The sequence below is a fragment of the Ambystoma mexicanum genome, chromosome 1p, assembly GCF_040938575.1.
Source record: "Ambystoma mexicanum isolate Mex_15411 chromosome 1p, UKY_AmexF1_1, whole genome shotgun sequence".
Taxonomy (NCBI): Eukaryota; Metazoa; Chordata; class Amphibia; order Caudata; family Ambystomatidae; genus Ambystoma; species Ambystoma mexicanum.
The window spans coordinates 1,333,888,157-1,333,910,501 of NC_090921.1; the positions used below are offsets into that span (position 1 = coordinate 1,333,888,157).

Genomic DNA, 22,345 nt, shown 5'->3' on the forward strand with positions numbered 1-22,345 from the left:
GCAGGACGAAGGGTGCCATAAACTCCCAGTTGAAGGGCTCTCGTGCACAGGCTTAAAATAGTTTGTTCTTTGCAAGAAATGCACCATTCATATGTCTAGCCCATGATTCTGTAGGGGGGGGCGCTATGGATTTCCAGTGAAAGAGTCCCTACGCTCAGCAATTTCGTATGCCCCAAATTCTTAGAATTTCAAACATGTCTTGCTCTTAACATACATGGATGCGCTTCCTCAGCAATAAGCCCTCTGAATCCTTTTCCAAACAATTTGAGTAATTCTTTTAATTGTCGCAATATCTAAATAACCACGAGTATAGGGACTCCTAGTAAACGGGATCTAAAATGTGTCACAGATGGCACAATAATAAATCCACATTTTAGAGGGTTCAGGGTTTGTTATTGATATTGGAAAGGGCCCTATGGCTGGCTTTCTAGTCTTGCATAGTACCCACACCATACCACAGGCATCCCTGATAGAGGTTACTACGTAGCAAATGTTAACACCTACTGTCTATTCTTTGGTTGCCTTGTCTAACTAGATTCCTTCAGGAACTGCCTAACATTGTCCCTGCTGTATCCAGTGTTTAGTGTAGGGAGTGTGCCTTGCAGACACCCTGCTTGCTCACATTTTCATTTCCCTCTCCTTCCTCTCACTACTTTCGCCCTCCCACCTTTAGTCTCTCCCTTTTCTGCTCTGTCACTCCGATGTCTCTTGTTCCTTGTAGGTCTCGCCTCCAACCTTCAATGTTTATTCCTCGCTCTTATTAATCACTTCTCCCTCCTCCACATCACTGCTTCCTCCTTCGCTCTACTGCTCCAACTATACCCACCTGCTAATCGGCCACACTCCTTTTACTCGGTTGCATACACTTCAGTCACTCCTTACTCCCTCTCTCACTTGCTGCATTATCGAGCACATTTACACCCTAGTACCACTTGTACTCACTAACCAATTCCACACCTTCTCCAGAAATCGTCTCCATACTCTGCTGCTCCTTCCTTCTTCCTGCTGGTCTCTTGTTCTGTCACCTCCACCGTCCCTGACCTCACCCAAAAAGCCCACCCCTTCCTGCTTCCAGTCTAGAACTCTTATGTTCCCCATTCTCTTGCCATTGGTTGAATTTCCTTATCCAATCTAACCCTGTTTTTCCAGACCAGGGTGTAACAAAATCAGTAGACCTGTTAAATAGAGGGATACGCCCCATCCCTTTACTCCGTGGGGGCCTGCCTGGGAACCATGATGGTGGCCCAAAGCGTTCCATGTAATTGTTGCCGGAGGAGCTGGGGAGGACTGGTTCTGGGCGTCCTCTGGTAAGTAGTCTTCGGGGTTAAGACCTCTCCCCCTACTGGTGCTCTTCTGGTGGCGGCAGGATGCCGGCAATGCTGGAAATTGGAGTACTGCATTTCAATATTCGTGTCTGGGCCTTTTGATGATGGGTCTTGGACAGCCTTGGGAGCTGAAGGGCTGTTTCTTCTTGGATGCTGTTGGCTCATCTCTTCGTTTTCTCTGCAAGAAAACTGGTGAGCACCCTGTATACATGGCATACTGCGAGACAAATGAGTACTGCATAACAGCATGCTGGCAAATGGGGGGATGGATAGGAACTGAGACTCAACTGCCACTGTCCTCCTGAGAAGGACTAGCTCTGGATTGCTCCCTGGTAATCACCCCTGCCGCCCGAACCTCTTCTTCCTGAGAGGGATTTCCATCCCATCTTGTCTTAACAAGACTGGGAATTGCTTTACATTGAACTCAGCTGTACTAAGTGCTACATGGCGTGAATCGCTATTGGAAGCATTGATTGTCAAGCTCAGGATAGTATTACTTTAAAAGCCAGGTTGGTGGATGTAGTTCTACTAGATCCTGTTTGTATTACACCAGTGTATATATTTTACTTGTTTTATTATTGAGAGAACTGTCACAGCATGTCTAAACATAACTTACTCTCCATATTGGCATATCAAGGCGGTGTGCCTACAACTTATTCACATTTTGATTCTTTTGCTGATTTTGCTTTATCAAAAGAATTGTTGATGAAGGATCGACTTGCTCCTGTTGGGATTCAAGTGTTTGTCCCACATGCTAAACAGAAGTCGGAGGTGAGCCCTTAACTAGCCAAGTTATATCATTGATTAAACATTATAGCTGATCTTTGCTGAAAGGTTTGGGGGAGTTGCACTCAAGGCACCAAAACCTCAGAAAATTCCATAGTTCATACAGCAAGTAACAGTAATATGTTGGACATTCTTCTTGTTTAACCCCTTAAGTGCTAAGGGCAAGTGAGTGTGTTTTTCTTGAATTCCCATATGGAATCATTTTAAGCTCCGGCCAGTCCGGCACTTAATTGGTTAATGCGTCAAGGAAATAGGCAGAATAAGGCTCTGTTGCACTCAAATTCTGTTTCCATGTACTGTGTTTTTTTTGTTTAGTGTGGCCATGAGTTTTTGGTGAAGTGATTGCTATTTTTGGTGCAAACACTCCACAGTTTGAGGATCTTGGTAGAATATTTCTCCTCCAAATTCATGGACATCTGCTGTATGCCTAACCCTGACCACCTGTTTGCCCCATGAATTTCTTTCCCTTTGTTTGACACGTGATGGCTATAGCCCTAATGACTGACATTTTAGAACAATCATATTTTCAAGTTTTTTGTGGCACTAGCATTAGATTGTTCGGCCATACAACTTTGCAACCACACTAATGTAATTGAGCGCAATGGGCTTCAAAGGACAAAGTTCACCCGAAAATGCCACATAGCTCAGTCGTGCCAAAGAATTAAAGGCCAATCAGTGCACGTCACTTCATGTATCCGCACTGCCGAATGCCATTCACCAACCTGTTGTCTCCCATCGTGTTCATCAAAATAATACTTTCGCTATATTCTACCTTGCTTCATAGTTTCAGTGGTTTGCACCATTTGGCTCTGCAGATGGTTTGACCTACTGCTCCCATCAGGCCTAGGCCTGGCCTGTATAGCCGATGGTAAGGATCATGGCATTTGTAGTCTAAAACATCTGGTGAACTGCAGGTTGAAGACCCCTGGCTCAGATGGTCCCAAATATTCACACTCATCCCCATCATTCACTCTTTAAACACAGCTATTTTAAATACTGAAAAGTGTTCCTGTCTGCTTTTCTGTTTCATTGAGTGTCTTTGACAACTAATCATTCCTCCTGTGCTCTTCCACACTTCCCCAAACCATTATGTAAGTAAATTAAATATAATATCTGTTTGCCATTTGCTGTCTTGTTTTAGGAGGAGCGCATCCGTAGAGGAGATGACCTGCGACTTCAAATGGCCATAGAGGAGAGTAGGAAGGAGGCACCAACAAAATCGGAGGAGGTACTGTAATGTACTTGCATGTTTCTTAACCCAAGTCTTGTTTGGTGTTCTCGACCCATCTTTTCCTCTTGATTATTTAAAATGGACTGTGTAGCCTTTAAAGCAAGCTCAGTCCATTGCTGCACTAGCCTTCTCTGCAAGTTACAAACTATTCCTTTATCATTAAATGTTTTCTGTCTCCCCTACATCCCCCCACCTTGTTATGATATGGCGAGGAAAGGGGGAAGTGTAAGCAGAGCAGCATGTCTTAAGTAAGTGCAGCCCGGGGAGTGCAGTTCTGGGTAAAGTGCAAGGAGACAGGAGTGCTGTAGAGGTTACAGCCCCTAAGTGTGCAGTAGACTAGAAGGCAGTGCAAAGGAAGACCTGTCTCTGGTTTAGAGGAGCCTGGTATCTAGTGGGATTCTGAGGGAACCAGTCGGAGGCGCAGACAGGTAAATTAGCAAGGGAGCGAGAGAGGGAAAGGAGAGTAGAAAAGGAGGGTTTTGCGCTGCTTCCGGAACTTCAGGTGGTCCGTCTCAAGTCTGAAAGCAGAAGGTCGTCAGTGCAAGATAGATGTGTTGAGAGGGTTAGAGAGGGGGATGTCTGAGGGGATGAGAACATCTAAGGTGTGTCCAGCAGTGTGTGTCGGACCAGAGTGTAGAAAGGAACAGGAGAGGGAGTCGCATAGGTTGCAGAAGAGCCCAGAGGAGGGATTACGAGTATCCAGGTGGATGTTGAAGTCTCCAAGGAGGAGAAGTTGAGAGGATGAGGCAAGGAGAGAAGAGGAGAGGTCGACCCTTTCTGAGTGGAAGAGGGTGATCTGGCCAGGTTGTCTGTAGATGGTTGTCAGTCTGAGAGGTTAAGAGGAGATAGCCTACAGACGAGGCATTCAAATGAGGAGTAGGCCTCCATAGAAATGACAGAAGCAGGGACCCACTACAGAAAGATCAGGGCCACTCCACCTTCTGGCCGATTTATTCAGGGCTCGGAGATGATCTTGTAGCCGTCCGGAAGGAGAGTGTCACAACTCGGAACACAGCTGTCCGTGAACCATGTCTCATTGAGGGCGAGGACTTCCAGGTCAAGGTCTTCGAGGAGGTGGCAGATGTCAGAGGAATGTTTGAAAGCAGCTACGTGGAACAGGTTGCCCCATTTGAAATGCTTCTGGGGTGGCGTGCAGGAGTGATGTGCACCCGGCAAAGGCAGTAGAAGGGCCTGAGAGTGGGAAGAGGCAGTAGGAGGTGACGGCATAAGGGTACGAGAGGTGTTGGAGGGAGTGGCAGGAGAAGGGGGGACATTTTGAGTAATGCGGGACATGCCTATCAAGAGGGAGGAGATTGGGCTGAGAGCCCTGGGCCATGACGGTACCATTTATATAGATGATGGTCTTGGAGGATTGGAAGGGGGTCACAATGACTTCACACTGGGTGCCATCCTTAATGGGAGAGGAGGAGAGACCATATGGGGCGGTCCATAGGTCTGGAGAGGAACGACAAAGAGGATGTCGGTGAGTCTGTCAGGAGGAAGCACTGATGTGGTTATCAGCGATAGGGAGGCCTGCTTTGGAGACCGGGATATCTCGGTTGAACTTTTTCCTTCCAGACTTAGTGAGAGGAATAAGATAGGAGATAGAGTAGCAGTTTGAGAAGATGGGAGAGATTGAAAGCATTAAAGGGGGGTGCGAGGAAGAAAGAGGGGAGAGTGAGGGAGGAAAAGCACAACCCTCACGCATACCACAGGAAGCACCAGAGGCGGAGGGTTCACACAGGAGGAAGCGCACAGAAGGCAACACACCACGGGAATGCAGGAGCAGTATTGCCGGAAGGCAGGGAGGAGGGACAGCGCAATGCACAACACACAGATATACATTTCCTAAAAGGTGGGGGAAAAGGACTAGTTTTAACACAACAGCAATGCAAGAATGCAACTTTTGCTGGAGAGATGTGAGGGAAGGCTAAATAATACAATTCAGAGATTCTATGGTGGTGCAATAAGCGTAAATGGATGGGTGGGCCAGTTTACTGGGGTGCAGTGATTGCTGTCCCCCTCCCGCCCCCCCCCTCCCCTCTGTCCGCACTGCACCTACCTTGTTGGTCACAGCAAGTTCACCGCTGCAGGCTTCCTTGCTTCCCTGGCTGGCACCGGCAGACACCATCTGGAGCTGTTTCAATGGGGCAGCCCCTAGCCTCAGTGTCCTTCGCGGGGGCTACAACAGGCAGAGGGGCTGCCCTGTTAGTAACACTTAAATGGGGCCGCTCTCCCAATCAGGAGTCGCAGGAGGGAAAGGGGAACAGGAATCACCGTAGGAAGCAGTCCGCGATATAGTGAGGGAAGATAGACCCAACAACAAAGAAATACTTTGAAAGCAGAGCGGGAGCTCCAGAAGTAACTACTCATCTGGTCTTCGTTGTAAAAGTAAAGCTGTGCCGAGAGCAGGCTGAGTTAACCCACACACACACAATTACGGGCCGCTCGCCCAATCAGGAGTCGGGGAAAGGGAGCTGGGAGGAGGAACAAGGAAAGGGGAACAGGAAGCACACGTTCTTTGATTCTGATCTTCACCTTTTTTTAAGGTATCCTTCCAATTATCTGTTTGCCGCTTCCCTCCTAATTTACTGCTTTACATGGCAAAATGTTCTAGTTGCAGTTTCAACTCGAAAATTGAAAAAGTGTAATAAAGTGATGAGTGACATCTTATCATTTATTAAACTTTTTCTATTTTTATGCCAATATTTCTCCTCCCCATTTTTTACATTTTACCTTTTTTCTTCATTATTCTTAATTTTGCTTGTTCACCCCATTTCGCTGTTGGAAGTCCTGAGATTTCTCAAGAATAGTGTGTCCATCCTTTTCTAGGCCTCTGTAATAATTGTTTTTTTTTTTACTTTTTTCATCCCACCTGGTTTTGGTCTGGCCAATTTCCCTTCCCCCTCCATCCTACAGTTTTTTATGTTCCTCATTCCAGCCAAATTTCCCTCATCCATCACCTTCATCTTTCACTGCGCATTCCAATGCTGTTTCCCTTTTCCTAGTTTCTTTAGCGTTCTCTGCTCTATTTTGGGGGGTTTATTTGTTCGCAGGGTTTATTTTCTGTTTATTTTTCGTACTTTTTTTTAATATCCAAAACTGCAGTAGGAAGAAACTTTGTTTTGTAATGGGTTGCCCTCTCCATTTTTGTAGTCCTCTTTAATGGACCTGGCAGATGTCTTTAACACTTCTGCTCCCACCGTGGCTGCAACAGTGGATCCCTGGGGAGCTTCAACACAAACAGCTGATCCTTGGTCTGGATCCGGGCCTACATCAACTCTACCAGCTGCAGCTGACCCCTGGGGGGGGCCAGCGGTTGCCACCACTGCCTCCACTGACCCCTGGGGGACTGGTGTTCAGCTCACTCCCCCACCAAGCGGTCCCTGGAACGCGGCTCCAACTGTACCTACGGGAGACACTAGCAATGCAACTGATCCCTGGAACCCAGGTAATATCTTTTGTGGGAAATCTAAATTGGAGACTACCTCCTTTCTTACTAGCTTGTTCCTGGCATTGTTTTGCCCTTCTTATTGCCCATGTTTCATGTGATGGTTTCCTCTTTGTTCAAGGCACTGGCTCATTAAGTGGAGCACATACTAGTGACCCCTGGACCGCCGGTGCTGCACTGCCGTCTCAACCCAAACAAGCTGCTGATCCTTGGGCTCCAGCGTCCGTATTCTCCGATCCTTGGGGAGGGTCCCCTTCGAAGCCAAAAACCAATGGGACCTCGGGTAGGTGATTACAAGAGTGATTGGAGCGATCATTTTTGTTTAACATAATTATTTCAGTAATGTGTAAAGATCCATGAACACATATTCTATTTTTTGGGCAGGTGCTGTAGTATGTCATTTGTCAAGTGTTCATTTGCCATTAACTTGTAGCTCTGTGTGCTGTCTGTGTGATACACTTTCTAGTGGATCATTACCCGACATTGCATTACAAATGGCCTTGCGTAGATGCATACATTTCAACATGTGTCTAATTGTTAACAAAGGCAATAACGTAATATTGGATGTAGAAAAGGTATGACGTGGCAACAACATAGTGTATTATCTGTTACCTACTAGCATACACAAGCTTTGTTTTGTGATGTGTGTGATTGTGGAGTGGTTGTTTACTAGTCCGGTGTACATGTCCGGGAGAATTGTATTTTGACCATGAGGGCTGTATGGTGTTGCAATATAAGGCATGTAGGTGAGGTTTCAGTGGGAATTGGTGATGTGGCCCAATCCAGTTCACTACATATTATGTACCCACATTTGCACACACCTAATACATTTTCCTGATGGTGAAGCAGTTGTTATAGGAGTGAGAAGGTGATGCAACCTCATAAAGGATGCATTTGTTTGTTCTGAGGCATGACTGCAACGTAACGGGCATGAACACGAGATACAGCAGCATCACAGAAGAAGAATGTATACTTTCAAAGTAAATGTGCAAAGGCTCCTATAAGAACATTACACTGTTTGATGCGATATTGGTACCTGGTGAGAAATTTAGAAAAGCAAGCCTGAAAACCAAATGTAAGAGTTTATGGGAAAAAAAATACAAGAAGTCAAATTAGTAGCAAGAGGTCCAATCGTTATATAGATAGGGGGTTAGGATGGGATACATGGTTTCGTGGAAAGGAGGGGGAAGATTCCACTGAGCAAAGGGTGCAAACGGGGGGTTTGCTATGTTAGCAAACAAAATACACTAATCAGTGTAATCAATTATAGGATAGAATGAAGGATGGGAAATGTTGGGAGCATAGCAGAGGTAAAAGCTGTCAAACATGAAATGAAGCCTTCCCCATGAAAACAATCTTTTTAAAATTGAATGTTCAGACTCAAAGGCATAATGAACAAAAAACTGATTTCCAGACTTCAAATCTGGTGTTTCAAACCTATCTGGGTATCAAACTCAGGTAAACGGGTGAGGCGGCTGGGTTGTGGTGAGGTTAGTGGAGTTAGAGCGCTTGGGGTGCATTGTTTTATTTTGGTGGGGGTTGGGAAGTTTGTAAATTTATGAAATGAGAGGCTATGTTGGGGGGATTGGAAAGTAGGGTAGTGATTGACATGAAACTAAGTGGGTGAGGGAGGAAGTTTTAGCATTAGAAGGTGACTGCGGCTGGAGATGTAGAGAATGTATGAGGAGTGGCATGGTGTTAATCGTGTGAGGAGCAATGGCACAGGTAGACGAAAACAGAAGCAGGAAAACCCGTATTAACATGTTATTTTTGTTTAGCACTAAATGTTACCGAGCTAACTCGTTAATGCTGACATTTGTAAGGAGAGGGGACTGATTGTCACATCAGGAAATATTGAGATAGAGGTGTCTTTGGTGCTTATTTTAGCTTTACGTTCAGCCCTGAGGCAAAGCCGTAATAAGTTCCAGAGAGTAGTTTTGATGTAGAGACCTACTCCCATCATATGCATATTTTGTGTGTTTTAAGACCAGCGAGTTAGGGGGAAGTCAAACCTATATGCCTGGACGGTTGGTAGAGCAGTAGTACTTTGGTCAGATAGGGCACATGACAGGTGGCTTTTTGATCTAGCAAAGAATCTTGAATTATCATTTTATAGGAAGCCAATGCACTAATTTCAAGGCCACAGATCACATTAGGTTGGTCCCTGTTCTTTGAGGTAATCTGAGTTCTGTAAGTGAATGCTGGGGCGAGGTAGGGTAAACAATACAAGGGTTACCTAGTTCCAAAGTGCCCCTCATGTAACGTCCTTTCCATTGCCATCTCATATCTATTACTGATCTGCCCCTGTTGACATCTAATCTAATTTAAATATTAATGAACAAAGTGTATATTCCAGGCCAGCAACTGGATGGAGGACTATGCTGAGCATGCAACTCTAAAACGAATACAATCTGTAAAAAAACTGTTACACATAAGTAGTTTTTTTTTATTAACAGTAACTCATTACATAAATGCTCTAGCTGCAGCATAACATAATATAACCTGTACTTACAAGCCCTATTATTTATTAGCAACACATAATGGCAAGATATAGCAAAAACAAAAAAAAAGTATCCCTGGCATAACGTAGCATGATGTAACAGTTCATAGCAAAGCATAATGATATCTTATCAACCTAGTCCGCATAGTACAGGGAGCGCGTCAGCAACCTGGACCTATTCCTACCCCCAACATAACTCTCTAAAACATCAGTGAGTTAGTTAACATTTTTGTCTTTAGCCTGACTCTATATAGCTCCATTGTCACATCTTGAAGTGATATTGACCTTGTTGGTATAGAGAACCCAGACGTAACTCCATCTTCAGAACAAGCCCCTGGATGGACTTAGTGGTTCCAGCACAGTGGTTGTGAGGGGTGAGTAGGATCCTCACGTCATGATCCAAGCACAGGTAATCTTGCCTTCTGGGCTCACAAAGTACTTGGGATCCAAAATCTGAGAAAGTCACCATCCTAACTACACTGAGTCCCACATTCTGCACCATGTAGGGAGGGGGTTTGGGCAGAGTGTAAATAGATGGACGCAAAGATAGGGTGTGTAGGACAGGTAGGTATTGTGGGTAAAAGGGACTCTGTGAGGCATTAGTTATGGGAGCAAGTGTGTGAGTCGCTGGGCCAGAGTGGGGTGTGAAAGGAACTCATGCTCATGGTGGCAACAGTAAAGACCGACACAAGTGATCACAGTTCAAGGGTGTTTATTAAACTTTATAAATGGGTTGGAAACAAACTTAATCCAAACCGAAGATGGGAGCAAGCTACGACCATCAAATAATAAGGCAGTCCTAGTGGCGTCTTGTCAAAATAAAAGGGCTTATACTAAGAAAAATGTATTGCCAATCCTTAAAACTAAATACAAAAGAGTGTGGGATAGGAGTCACAAGAAAGAAAGAAGTGATCACAAATGATAAGTTAAGATGTACTATCCGGGAGTCTCTTCCCCACGTTTTTAGCATGGGACAAGGCGAGACTTTGGAGCACAGCACACACTCAAGCTTTTTCCAGCACAAGCCTACAATTCCGTTCTCCGGTATCAGGACCTTCAGTGGTTAAGTCTCTTTTCCATAAAAAGTCTCTGGCCTCCGAGGGCCTACTGCGTTTAAAATAATAAGCAAATGAGTTCCTTTCCATTTATGTGTTGGATGATGCTTTTCCCCCTCTCTTCTGGGTTCAGACCCCTCTTGAATGTTAGCCGACCTCCGCCGGGTTCACTATAGCTTTCCTCAATAAACGTTACTTATGGCATTCAAAAATCTGAATGTCTTTTTGGACATCTCTCTGTCGGATTCACCTTTGTCAACACACTATTCCTCAGGACTTTAGGCTTCGCCCCTTTCCATTGGCACCCCTCCGTTGGGTTCACTCTTGTCAACTTTTGCGAATCCCAAAATTTCTTTTACTTTCAGACGATGCAGGATTCACCTCCCTTTAGCTTTCCATTACTTGCTGGTCAAAGATTTTCAACTGTACTGGACCCTTTCGGCTGGTTTTTACCTACAACCTTCACAGTTCTTTGAACTTTAACTTGCAATTTTCATTCAACCCAGTTCAGTTTCTCATCGGTTCTCCCCTCGACTCACCGGCTGTGATTGACTGCTTGGCTTTCCTTGTATCTGGAGTCAAGGACGGTACCACGGTAGCAAGTGCTTTTTTTTCTCCTGCTTATCAGCGTAGGCATGCTCCGTGTACCGCTGACATCTGCTGCAGCACACGTTAGCTTTTGTTTGCAGTCTTAAGATTTCTTCCACAGTGGAATCGCGGGTCTGCATCAGAAAGGGCAAGGTCGCTTCTTGTCACCCCTTTGGATCTCAACGCTTTTCTCCTCTTCTTGAACTGCCGCCCTCGGATAGCTCCTGTGCTGTCTGCCTTGCCCGTAGTGTGCTCTCATGCTCAATCTTTTATCCCTGTCTGGAAGGGAAAGGGCTGTCCGTTGCGAGTGATTCTGGTCAATTGCCTGACTCTGCCTGACCCTGGTGTTGGGACATGTCGGGTAAAGGGCCCTAATGTTAGTCTGTTGTCTCTCATGGTGTGTGAAAGTGTTTGTGTTGGTAAGGGGGTGGGGATAGAGAGGTTGAGTATCCTATGTAGTAGGATAGAGAAGAGGGGTTATGAGAACGGGGAATACTGTGTCTTACCCATCGGTGTTCCCGCTCCACTCCCCGAAGACCCCCCCTTCCCTGACCCCCCAACCCCCAAGCGCAAGTGATCTTCACGCACTGGTTCACCCTCAGGAACTGGATCCAATAGCGATGGCTCTGTCCTGCCTCCTGGATGACAGATCCCCAGGGACTTGTTAGGGAGACGCCTTCAGGTTTCTCACAGGTGGAAAGTTGTGTATGGTGGAATTAGTAGTGGATAACAGTGCATGTGGTGTGGGAAGAGACAAGCGAATAGGGTGGGCGGTCTGTAAGATGTAGATTGGGTTAGAGTGAGTGTTGTGTAGCTGATAGGAAGTTGTGGGTAACTAGGAGGGGCAAAGGTGGGTAGGTAGGAGGGATGGACAGAGGTAGGGAAGAGGAGTGGTGAGATGGAAAAAGGAAAGAAGTGGGTGGCTGAAAAGAGTATGAGAGGCAACCAGAGGACTTTGGCCTTTGGACCCTGCGTGTGTACATGGGTTGAGATTGGGTAGGTTTCATTGAGAGTAGCAGGGTCGGGGAGGAGTTTTGTTGGGCAGTAAGTTCATGTGTATGTAGGTAGGAAGTTGGTATTCTAGAGGGATTGGTGCGGTGAGGGGATGGAAGCTAGTTGAGAGTGTGACAGTGTGGTTTGGGTGTAGATAAAAAGTGGTCTGAGTGGGCTGTATCAGAATCTGGTCGTAGGGTTTGTTTTAAGATCGATCAGGGAATGGGGGTTATTGAGTGGACTAGGGTGATGTTTGAAAAGGGATTCATGTGTGGAGCGGTTAAAGGTGGAGTAGTAGATGAGCACAGAGAATGAGACAAAAGATTGCCGAGAGGAATTTCGGAAGAAATGGGGTGAAGTTGGTTTGAGGTTGGAGTGTAGAATGCAGTGGGATAGGTGTGCTGGCTTGATGAGCATCGAGTAGATGAGGTGTATGTTAATGAGGTTAGTGTTAGAAGGGGAAGAGTGGTGAAGATGGGTGCTGGAGGGTGGCAAGACAGTTGGGTGAGAGGGTGGGTGTTGATGGTCAAACAAATGGGGTAACTGAGAAATAAGTGTAGGTGAATGTGAAGCACGGATTGGGAGGTAAGAGCAGAAGTAAGAGTGCGTGCGGGGGGGTGAAGGAGGGTTTTCGTATGTGTACAGGTGAGGTATGTTTAAGAAGTTGGTTGAGCTTATGGATGAAGAGATATAGGTGAGCAGAGTAGTGTGAGAAGCCAGCATATGGTTTTGCTAAGGTGTGCATATACACATGCACACCTCTACTGTGTAAATTCCCTTATACGTTGTCTACCATCTACAAATTTGGTCTGTAATAGGAACTTTGATGCTACTGCTAAGCCCAATAATCTTGTAGTCGATGCCTTCCTAAAATATTTGTTTTCCTGCCATTGTTTTCGGTCATGCGGAAAACGGAAAGACTACATCAAATCCATCTCGATGCAGGGATCGGCAGTTTATCTGGGCTGGTGCAGGGGAGACAGGCCATATAAGAATGTGTAATATTTTGTCGGACAAAACATACGTTGTAAATATGGCTACACTAGACTAGCACTGTGTACGTAATCACTGTTTTCCATGGTGTTACGAGCAAAGCAAGTAACTGGGTTCTAGAAAAACCAAGCCAAAAACTCTAGAGACCAGGAAAAATCAGCTTTGGCTCGCATATGCTGTGGATTTTTGCAAACTGGATGCCCTTGTTTGGCTGGACGAGACTGCCATAGTAAAAGATGTTGAAGCCACAATGATATTGGAATAATCTAGTGGGTGCCATGAGTGAGGCTGTTGCATCTGCTAATGCAAGGGCTGGTGTTGGAGCCCATTCAGTGAAGGACGCCAGCCCATTGCTATAGCTGCCTGCATGCACTCAAACATACCTCACACACAAACCGTCTTAATGTAGGTGTGGGATCGGATAAAAAATAAACCGGAAGAAAACGTCAAACATTGCCACAATAAGCCCCGGGGAAATTAACTGTTTATGTGGGCATAGACAGACATGGTATTGGAAACCATGACCCCAAAATCACGACCACCATACTGCCGGAAAGCCTCATGTGCAGCAAGATAACGTCATGAAAAGCATCAAGGGTACCAAATAGGATTTCGATGCTAGGTTACCTGCAAGTACAAAAACGTGTTTGAGTGCTGAAACCCATTTTGGCACCATTTAAACATTGCATAAGGCCATAGCACAGGTACAACAGTGTATGCCATTAAGAGAACCTTCACACTTGGTGAAAGATCCAGTGCTGTGATAAAGTCCACACATGCAGAAGAACATCTCTACGAACACTAATCTCTGCACGCAATCTCCCGCCATGTACAGCTCGTTACTTCTTTTTATACACCGCGCTCAAGCCAGCAGTCGCGGCTCCAGACGAAAATCTACTCTTTCCCCGGACTTCAATTCCAAGTAATCCCAGACTCATTTATCTGGGCACCACAGGGCCACCTTCTGCCATAAGACTATTTTCAAACATACCCTTCTTTTTCACCCTTTAGGATAGCAGCCATTGAGGAATCATTTTGGGATAACAAGCTCCCACCGCATCTTTGGCCCCCCATACTCCTAACAGATGCCACACAACTAAGCATTCACCTCCAGTGTCTCCCCACCTTGAGGACACTGAGCAAGGTGAGCATCTGATATCTTCATCCTCTACTACCTGTTTTTTCCAGTTTAACGCATGCCTTATACAGGTACCATCTGTCACATTAGGTGAAATTACCAGTCTGTGTATTCTTGCCTTTTTAGCTGATCACAGCCTGCTGTCACACCTAAGAAGTTAAGTCCAATCTTTTCTTCGCCTCACATCCGTGATACAGCAATTGTAAGACCTGACCAACATTGCCGCCCCCCAGGTCAGTCCTGTGCAACCCTTGCTTTTATCTCAATTTTACTAGTGGTGAACCACATTTCAGGACGTTGCTATGTCATGTTCTTTAGTTTTTAACCCCGACTTCAGGCGCTAATAGAGTCCCCCTATCTCTTTTCCAGGGAGACCTACTCCAGGCCCAAGATGAAGGCACCTTGCCGAAACGTCTAAAGGACCAGTACTCTCCACTCCACTGGTCCCTCCAATCCCTTGATTCAGATCTAGACGTCGACCACGTGTTAGGTCACCCTCTAGCCTGGCTACTTTCAACCGATTGTCATGCTATTAACTGTTTGCAGTCTGGCTGTCCTGTATTGAGTACCTGTACTATCACTTGTCACTATAGGTGTGGTTATTCACTGATATCGAAGCACTATTTCATTCTAGCTTTGTAAAGTTGCCAATTAAGTCACATTAAGAACTTGTGAATAATAAGAACTTCCCTTAATGGACTGTACCTTTTACTTCTCCAGCATTGGATCTTTCATGGATTCACATGCTTAGAATATTCCCCGTCGTCAGACTGGGAACCCTCGGTACACATATATATAGTCATTTCCAATAGGAAAAAACTTCTGCCCTATCCCCGTCTGCGTCCTCTACGGGGCCGCCCACGTACGCCCCGTTGGACGTGATGGTATATAAGCCCCGCCCCCGCGGGTCCCTTCAGATTTCAACCGTCTCCAAAGATAGTGGGATCTCCTCGTGTATTTTCTTCAAATACTTATCGAATTGTTTCTAACTCCTGCGAGTTTGTCTGTTTGGTCCACTTCTAACTCCTACGAGTTTTGTTTGTTGGGCTGGCAATAATGTCGGGTAAGCCTCTTTTCCGCCCGTGTGCCACGTGCGGTCTAAAGAAGGTTTATGAAGGGGATGGCCATCTTGACTGCATCTACTGCCTTCACCCCCACCACTCGGCGGACCAATGTGATATTTGCAAGGGGTTTTCCCAAAAAACCCTGAAGGACCGGAATCGGCGACTGGTCTCGTGGCTGAACGACGGCGCTGGAGCGTACCCTCAGTCGGAGGTAGGATCGGTGCGCAGTATCGCCTCAGCGAAAACATCAGAAGCCCCCCGACGCTCACATCCGTCGGAACCTCCGGCCAAAAAATCACGACCTACGGAGAAGGACGTGCCTCGAAGTCATTCCTCTAAGGCCTCATCGAAAGAATCGACGAAGAAATCATCTTCCTCTTCTTCTTCGTCGAAGAAAGATAAGGACAGGCCAAAATCCTCCTCGAGCGATCAGAAAAGATCAGCTACGAGTAGAGAGGCGGATAAACGCAGGGAGAGCTCCGCGAAGGCGGGACCGCCTAAGCCACCTGCAGGCCCTCCGTCGACGACGGCGACGATCCAAGTGCCCACTCCGTCACAGTCCCCCGCCTTTCAAACGGGCTCATCGTCGACGACGATTCCCTCGTCGACGGAGTTCCAGGCCTGGAGGCCAGAAGTGTTCGACATGGGGCTACCCGACACACTGCTGCAAGAACAGGCAGTTTCGATCGCCTCCAAAGATGACGACGGCTTCAGAATAGTGAGCCCGGAAGACCTGGGGCTACGGCCCAGATTCCCTTCTGGTGCAACCTGCTCTCAAGTTTTCACCCAGCCTCCAAACGCCCAGGCTACTCTCTCCATGGAGGTACTTTCCTCCTTACACTCGCTCTTGAAGTCCCTGGACGAAAGGCTCCCACCTGTTCCGACGACTCCCCTCGTCGACGAGCCCGGACCTTCACACCGCCCGACTAGATCGGTCGTGGGCCCAACTGCTCCAACAGTCCAGGAAGAAGGTGAGCTCTCGGACTCCCTCTCTGAACAGGGGTCAGCTTCTGGTATCTCCCTCTCGCCGTCGAGAGACCCGTCATGGGTTTCGGATGTGGAGGTGGATCCTCCGAAAAGTCCCATTCACCCGTCTCCACCGGATGACATAGGGGCCTTCCATTCCATGATGGAAAAGGCCTGCAAGGAGTTCGGTTTGACCCAACAAGAAGAAAAGAAGGACTGCTTCCTCTTTGACCACATGGGCAAGAATAGGCGTTCCGTTTTTTCGATACCGATACTGGACCACGTATGGAAAGAGGGCGTCCAAACCATGCGGCATCCATTCTCGGAACCTGCGGTCAAGGGCCGCGTAGAGAAAAAATTTAAAGTTCCAGATTCGACGCCAAAATGCCTCTCTGCGCAACCCACGCCTGACTCGGTGGTATCGGCGGCGGCGACGAGAAAGGCAAAGGCCCAGCATAAATGCTCTACCCCTCCGGATTCCGAAGCTAGACGCCAAGACGCTTTCGGTAAGAAGATCCTGTCAGTGGGAGCGTCAACAGTGAAAGCAGCGAACTCCCTGGCAATCATGGCCAGGTATGACAGGGAGATGTGGCACAGACTGGCACCCATTATGGACCACCTCCCAGAAGAACACAGAAAATCAGCTATGTCCCTGGTTCGTGAAGGAGAAGAAGCCTCGAACCATGCTATCAATATAGCGGTGGACCTGGCAGATTCGGGGTTCAAACAAATTAACAACGGAGTGGTTCTACGACGCCAGGCCTGGCTCAAGTGCACCAACTTTAGACCCGAGGTGCAATATAAGGTCGTCGACATGCCTTTCGAAGGTGACCACCTGTTTGGCGAAAAGGTGGATGAGGCCTTGAAAGGAATGAAGGAGGACTCTGAGACGGCGCGCTCACTGGGCTCTCTCCAAAGCGGTAAACCCTTTCGTTCCTTTCGCCCCTTTAGAGGAGCTACGGGAAACGCACGATTTGCGGGATCCAGGGATAGAGCATTCGGGAGGTCTTCATATCCGTCCCAAGGCTATAGGCGCGCCTCACAGTCCTCGACCCGACGCAGAAATTTCCAGGCCTCCAAGAGACGTCCCACTTACTCGTCGTCGACGGGAAAACAAAAAGATCAACAATGACGTTCTAGGAGGGAGAGTGTCAAGTTGCGTCGAGGAATGGGAGCCAATTACGACAGATCGGTGGGTTCTGGACACGGTGAGACTGGGACATTCCCTAAGATTCAAATCCAGACCTCCAAGACGTCCACCGATACGCCTGTCTCAACCACACCTAAGCGTCTTGCGTCGAGAGGTTGCGCTCATGCTAAAAAAAGGCGCCATAGAGTTAGTCCCTGCTTCGCAGAGAGGCTTAGGGGTTTACTCACGCTGCTTCGTAGTAAAGAAACCAAACGGGAAGTGGCGCCCCATCCTCGACCTACGGGACCTCAACAAAACCCTGCTGAGTCAAAAGTTCAAGATGCTTACTCTACAGGAAGTAATCAGATCGGTCCAAAAGAACGATTTCCTGGCGTCTCTGGACCTCCAAGATGCGTATTTTCACATTCCGGTGCGCACTCACCACAGGAGGTTCCTGAGGTTCCTAGTCGGCCAAACACACTACCAATTTACTGTGCTCCCTTTCGGCCTGAAGTCCTCCCCAAGAACCTTTACAAAGTGCCTAGCACCCGTAGCAGCCTGGCTGCGGAAGGAAGGGCATCACGTTTACCCGTACCTCGACGACTGGCTCGTGAGGGGATCCTCCCCAGCGTCGACCAACGACAGCCTATTGACCACCTTGCGACTGCTACAGCGTCTGGGATTTGCAGTGAACTACGAAAAGTCTTCACTAAAGCCCTCGAAGAGCTTGAAGTTCCTAGGTGCTCAATTCGACACCCACACGGGACTAGTGAAACCATCCCTGGAAAGGTTGTTGAAGATCAAACACCTGACAAGCCAACTTCGTTTACAGAGCAGGTTGTCAGTAAGAAAATATGCGGCTCTCCTCGACTCCATGGCATCGTGCATCCACCTAGTCGCGAACTGCCGGTTGTTCATGAGACCTCTACAGGAGTTCCTATCAGACAGATGGAAGCAGGCCACAGGCCGCTGGTCGGACAAGATAATAGTCGACGACGAACGAGTTATCAAAGCCCTCCGATGGTGGAAAGTGGCGCGCAACCTGGACAGAGGGGTCCCCCTGCAGGAGCCGGAATTTCAGAACACCATCATTACAGACGCCTCTCTGTCGGGCTGGGGAGCACACATGTCACGTCACCAAACCCAAGGCAGGTGGTCGTCGACCGAATCTCGCCTACATATCAACGTCCTGGAGCTAAGGGCGGTGAGATGGGCCCTGAAATCTTTCCTCCCACACATCAAGGGGTCAAAAGTAAGAGTGCTCACGGACAATACGACAGCTATGTTCTACCTGATAAAACAGGGTGGCACCAGATCCAGGACCCTCTCGAAGGAAGCTCAAAAGATCTGGCATTGGGCTTTAAAACACCACATCTCCCTAGTGGCATACCACCTACCGGGAGCGAAGAACGTACAGGCGGATTCCCTGAGCAGGACTATGTCACAAATACACGAGTGGGAGCTGGACTCCACTCAACTCGGGGAAATCTTCGAAAGATGGGGGACCCCGTCGATCGATCTCTTCGCCACGGAAAGAAACCGAAAATGTGTTCAGTTCGCGAGCAGATGGCCCCAAACAGGCTCCCTGGGGGAAGCGTTCTCGTTTCCGTGGACAGGCAAGTTCCTCTACGCCTTCCCTCCATTTCCCCTCATACGGAGGACGATCCAGGGGATCCACAGGTACAATTGCCGGGTCATCCTAGTGGCCCCGCGCTGGCCGAGGCAACCATGGTTCTCAGACCTCCTTCATCTGTCGCTGGATCAGCCGATACCATTCAGGAAAGTGCCGAACCTCCTGTCCAGGGACGAGGGGACCGTGTGGCACCACAATCCGGACAGCCTGAACTTAACTGCATGGCTCCTGACTTCTCGGAGTTCGGGAACCTAAAAGTCTCGACTGATTGCCGAAGGATTCTGCAGGCGGCCAGGGCCCCGTCCACTAACAAATCATATGTAAGCAAATGGAAAAGGTTCTGTATATGGTGTCAAACACAACAAAATATACAACCTTTGGAAGTAACTCCGGAGCAAATCCTCCCGTATCTTCTTCATCTTGCGGAGAGCGGACTGTCATCATCGTCAATCAAAGTACACCTGGCGGCTGTTTCGAGATTTACAAGAAGAAGACAGTCCCCTCCACTATTCAGTGACAGGCTAGTGAAGCATTTCATGAAGGGTCTGTTTAGAACCTTCCCTCCGGAAAAACGGTTCCCACCGTCGTGGAGTCTGAACACGGTTCTAGCTGCCTTAATGAAGCCTCCCTTTGAGCCAATGTCCTCTTCATCTCTACAATTTCTATCTTGGAAACTCGCGTTCCTAGTTGCCATCACTTCGGCTAGAAGAATGTCGGAACTACAGGCACTGGTCATAGACCCTCCATATCTGAGGTTCTTTAAGGACAAAGTTATTTTATCAACTAACCCTTCATTCATCCCAAAAGTACCGTCGGTCTATCATAAGCACTCGACCCTGGTACTCCCTACTTTCTTTGCATCTCCTTCGTCGACGGCGGAGAAGGCTCTTCACACTCTGGACGTCAAAAGGGCGCTAAAATTTTACCTGCAAAAAACGCAAGATATCAGAGCCACCAGACAGCTATTCGTCGCCTACGGCCCCTCGGCTAGGGGTAAGGCTATCTCCAAACAAGGTCTGGCTCGCTGGGTCTCCTCGGCGATTACCCTGTGTCATTCCAAGGCCGGGAGACCTCTACTACATCGTCCCAGAGCCCATTCCACGAGATCGACATCTTCCTCCGTGGCTCTATGGGCAGGAATTCCGCTGACGGACATCTGCCAGGCGGCGGCATGGTCTGTTCCGCACACGTTTACGTGCCACTACTGCCTGGAAAAGCAGCACGCGGATGAGGTACAAATGGGAAGGGCAGTGCTTCGCCACCTTTTTCAATGAGGTAAGCCAAAGTTTCAAGAATAATGCTGCCTATTATTTGGCCTCAGCTGTTTTTTCAGAGTGTATACATGAATGTACATAGTTTATTGACCTAAACATAAGTGGTCGGGTAGATATATGCGCAAGGGGTGCATACTGAGTCATATGACATAGCATTGTATGGCGGAAATCCGTTTCGTATCAGTATAATAAGTTGTTGCTTACATACATGGTGTAAACGGTAGTGTTTGGGGGTGTCTCTACGAATGTAAGTTACATTGCACTCTCACCTCCTTCTTGATGTTACTGCTTTACAATCTATTCTAAGCATGTGAATCCATGAAAGATCCAATGCTGGAGAAGGGAGTAGTTTCTTACCTGTAACTCCATTTCTCCAGCATTGGTATCTTTCATGGATTCACATGCGCCCTCCGGCCTCCCCGGACTGCAATGTGGAAGATTGGTATGTAAGCAAGTTTTCCCCCGTTATCTTGGAGGGGTCGAAATCTGAAGGGACCCGCGGGGGCGGGGCTTATATACCATCACGTCCAACGGGGCGTACGTGGGCGGCCCCGTAGAGGACGCAGACGGGGATAGGGCAGAAGTTTTTTCCTATTGGAAATGACTATATATATGTGTACCGAGGGTTCCCAGTCTGACGACGGGGAATATTCCAAGCATGTGAATCCATGAAAGATACCAATGCTGGAGAAATGGAGTTACAGGTAAGAAACTACTCCCTTCTAAAAAATTACTCAAAAAATTACAAATGCATAACTACGTATTGCATTAACAGCATAATAAAACAAAAGCTGTACTATTTACATCTATTTTTGTCTGAATCTCTATTTCATGAGCCCTACTCCATTTAGAGTGTTCATGCTTATATGTGACATGACAGAATAAATCTAGGCCTACTGTAACTAACTAGCAGTCCCCAGAATTGATGACGTCAGAGTAGCCCCTTTCATATACTGTGATAAAGTCCTTTGCCTGGCTCGGTGGACTGCCTTGAGAGCGACAAGTTAGCCAGGTGCGGCCAGTGGATGAATGGCTTGGGCTTGAATAGGGAGGATCCCCATGTCTCTCTCAATCAGTCCGGCTCACTTGGCAGAGGCCAGTTACCATGGAACCACGGAACACCCTTCCCCAGCCAGAAATTTCCTGATCCATTCCCCTGAACCCTAAGGAGAAGATAGTACTGACCCCAATGGATAAGGAACAGCTCTTTTGCGCATCCTGCAAGGTCACAAGACCCTCTTGTGCAGTCCACTAACCCTCCAATAAACCGCAAACAGCCTGGAGGACACAAGCACAGTTAGGAGCACCCCTAATATCCGTCTTCCCCAAAGTGCTCAACAACCATCTGTTTTAGCCCCTCCAGAGACACTCATGAAAACCAACATGCTTGCAGGCTTCGTATAGGTTTGGACCGGCTCCCTCAGCCTCAACTGGTCCTATGTAAAGCTGGAAGTGCAAACCAGTCACGGGTATAGAGCCTCACCCAAGGGAGAGTGAAATTATCTTCCTATATAAATAAGCAAAAAAGGTGGTGGGTGAGGAGCGCACTCCCGGTCCTGGTCAATTAAACCTGTTGCACAAAATAAGTAGCTGAGTCACATCCCAAAATGGACAAATATTCACAAGGTTAGATCCCTTCTGCTGCAAATCAGGTACTCAATATTAACAGGGTTAGATCCCTCAGCTGCAGTTCTGTGGTCTGTAGTTGTTCTCCTCCTAGCGCTTTCTTATCTCAAATAATCATCAGGGAAAATAAAATAAGTAGCTGGGTCACATAGCTGAGTACCTGATTTGCAGCAGAAGGGATCTAACCCTGTGAATATTTGTCCATTTTGGGATGTGACCCAGCTACTTATTTTTTGCAACAGGTTTAATTGACCAGGACCGGGAGTGCGCGCCTCACCCACCTTCTTTTTTGTACTGAATGCTATGGGAGTCCCGGGCTCCAGAGGCAGCGCCACGGGGTGACTGTGCCCCACTTTGGAGAATCATAAAGATGGTTCTCTCCCTCCCCCAAATTTGGGAAGGACTTGTGCTTTGGAGGGGTGTCGGTTGCTGGTCACCTGAACAGAAAAAAACGTTTTCACTACAGCTACCAGAATCCTTTGAGTCTAATTAGACACACCTGCTCAACAGCCTCCCTGATGAGTATTTGAGATAAGAAAGCGCTAGGAGGAGAACAACTACAGACCACAGAACTGCAGCTGAGAGATCTAACC

The 22,345-nt window shown here is 47.5% G+C and overlaps 1 protein-coding gene across 8 annotated transcripts in view; it reads left to right on the top strand.

Moving 5' to 3' along the window:
- The window catches only part of EPN1 (epsin 1), an 835,995-nt gene that overhangs the window by 514,824 nt on the left and 298,826 nt on the right, over positions 1-22,345 (top strand). For all 8 annotated transcript variants that reach the window (XM_069606952.1, XM_069606915.1, XM_069606959.1 and 5 more), the window contains 3 exons: positions 3,253-3,339; positions 6,499-6,793; positions 6,915-7,076. In XM_069606952.1, the coding sequence (XP_069463053.1) occupies positions 3,253-3,339; positions 6,499-6,793; positions 6,915-7,076 (544 nt within the window). The remainder of the gene's footprint in view (positions 1-3,252; positions 3,340-6,498; positions 6,794-6,914; positions 7,077-22,345) is intronic.